General features: G+C 41.2%; 1 protein-coding gene across 1 annotated transcript in view; it reads left to right on the forward strand.

The window, feature by feature from the left end:
* Positions 1–2,500, forward strand: part of LOC138033522 (DNA mismatch repair protein Msh6-like) — a 53,883-nt gene that overhangs the window by 46,616 nt on the left and 4,767 nt on the right. The window contains exons 35-36 of the mRNA XM_068881281.1: positions 109–196; positions 1,301–1,545. Coding sequence (XP_068737382.1) covers positions 109–196; positions 1,301–1,545 — 333 coding nt within the window. The remainder of the gene's footprint in view (positions 1–108; positions 197–1,300; positions 1,546–2,500) is intronic.

The following is a 2,500-nucleotide window of genomic DNA, read 5'->3' on the forward strand; positions in this document are numbered from 1 at the left end:
TGGGCAAACGGATTTGAAGTGTTTAATGATAGTCAAGACATATTGATCAAGTTAAGGGGAACTTAAAGGAAAAATGGGATTTAAAGGATGCAAATGTTTAAATTTCAGGGTTGTTTCGTGCCAGCCGAGAAATGTAGGCTGACTCCTGTGGATCGAGTGTTCACAAGACTTGGTGCCCAAGACAGAATTCTATCAGGTACAAAGAAAGTCTTGTTAAATGGCTTATCTGTGAGCCATAGACACGAATGGTTTGGCGAGTGACTCGAGTTCAGGAATTGATTACAACCTGAAAAACATTGGAATAGTATTGAAAGAGATGTTCTATGGTCGTGTTTTCACGACAGCCGTTGTCTCGCTCAACATTCCTGAAAGTGGTTTGTTTGCAGACTTCTTTAAGCGACTTAAAAATGATACGTGTTTTCACGGGTAAGATTAAATGAGGAGAGAGCACCCAATGCAATAGTAAAAATAGTACGCCAGTTGTATTTCCGATTTGAAATTGCCAACTCGCTTAAGCTACCTGGTTCGGTGGCTTAAATTTAATGAGAATTCTATTGAAATTTGCCGAGTGGCTTAACTTTGAGCGGAATTTTTGGTTGTCAGTCGCTAAGCGACCTGAAAAACCGCTCGTGAAAACACGGCCTATGTTAACCCCGGTGGCATATAACGTGGCTTTCAGTACAATCCTAGAACTATCGCGGCATAATTGCAACATGCATCTTGGCTAATGGCCTGGCTCCCACGAGTCTCGTACAGCTCCCGAACTAGTAATCGGAAGTTTTCGGTAGGTCCGACTCCTGCCAAGGAGCACTCGGATTTTCCCGAGTATTCCCAAGTCGACGAAGAAGTGTTTTCGAAAAACATTTGACTATAAAACATTGCTATAATATATTTCTTAAAAACATAAAACATTAAAAAGCTAAAAAACCTAAAAAAGGCTAGTTGGCGACGTTTCATCATCAAGTCAAAGATGATTAAGTTTTCTGGGTATAAATAGTAAAAGCAACAATAGGAAATCAAAGCATTAAACATAACTTACAAGCAAAACCAAACGTTTGACACGTATGGAATCAGCTTGCACGTTCGAATTATTATCTTTGAGTTGATAATGACGTTGAGATAACGTCGAAATGTCGTCAACTAGCGTTTTTTAGTTTTTTTAGCGGTTTGTGTTTTAAAGAACTATATTATCGCAATTTTTTTTATAGCCAAGTATTCCCGAGTGAACATCGTTAAATAAATTTCTTCATTTAATTCACATATGACATATCTTTCAGCAGAAAACGTATTTTGTTTTTAGGTGAGAGTACATTCTTTGTGGAGCTCAATGAAACATCCACAATTCTCAAACACGCTACCCAGCATTCGCTGGTTATAGTAGACGAACTTGGACGGGGAACTGCCACGTATGATGGGACAGCTATCGCCTGCGCAGTGGTCAGCGAACTTTCTAGGCAGATCAGATGCAGAACTCTCTTCTCCACACATTACCATTCACTTGTGGAAGAGTTTTCCGCAGATCAGAACGTTCGTCTTGGCCATATGGTAAGCTTCAGTAGAATAGATGGAGCCATATTTGCAAAAAGAAGAATATCTATGAAATAACAATTCCTGGTTCTGCAGTAGAACGAAACAGTTGTTCCCTAAACTTAGTTCAATGGTCCAAGCTCCCGTGAGTTTCCCATAGCTTTCTAGTCCGACCTTGTGAAGGAAAGATCTCGGAACTGACTCCTGTTCCGCTGCCCTCGGGTTTTTGTAACAATCGCCCAGAGTTGGTGGCTCAGTTGGTTGAGCACTAAAGGTGCCATGCGGGAGTTCGACTCTGGCCGGACCAACACTCGTTGTCATAAAATAACTGAGGAGAAAGTGACTGACTGTTTAAGTGCTGCCTTTGCAATTGCACCCGCAAATGGTTAAACTCTATAGTCTTCTTTTGGAGAAGGACGATAAACTGTTGCCCTCCCCTCCCCCCCTCCTCCAATGTTCATAACCCCGTGGGACGTAAAAGAGCCCACGCACTATTCGCGAAGGGAATGCAGCTCCCGGTGCCTTGTGGTTTGTCTTCTGTGCTGTATCATGAATAGGCAACTTTCACGGTAGCGTCATTTGACTTCAACTACCAGAATTCAGTTTTTCTTTTCTTATTTGAATTTTTTATTCCCAGTGGGGTATAAATAACATTAGATCTAATGAGACAAGCAAAACCTGGAGGATTCTGGGACTTGTAGTCAAATGGCGTCATCATGCAAGTGTCCTATAAATGCTCGGAGATATTAGCTACACCAAGCTACTGTAAAATCCGAGGGTAAATAAAATTTAATGATGATCATCTAAAGTACATCTAACGTCGATTTAAAACCAACGCCATTGATAAGGTAGTTTACTTAGTTTATCCAGGAGCCCATCTGGAGCGTGCAACTTCCATACAGCGTCTGTGAAACGGCGTTTTCACAAGTAGGTTTATTTTTAGACTAGCCCTTCCCGCGAATTAGGTCAAAAA

Source organism: Montipora capricornis, chromosome 14 (assembly GCF_036669925.1).
Source record: "Montipora capricornis isolate CH-2021 chromosome 14, ASM3666992v2, whole genome shotgun sequence".
Classification (NCBI taxonomy): domain Eukaryota; kingdom Metazoa; phylum Cnidaria; class Anthozoa; order Scleractinia; family Acroporidae; genus Montipora; species Montipora capricornis.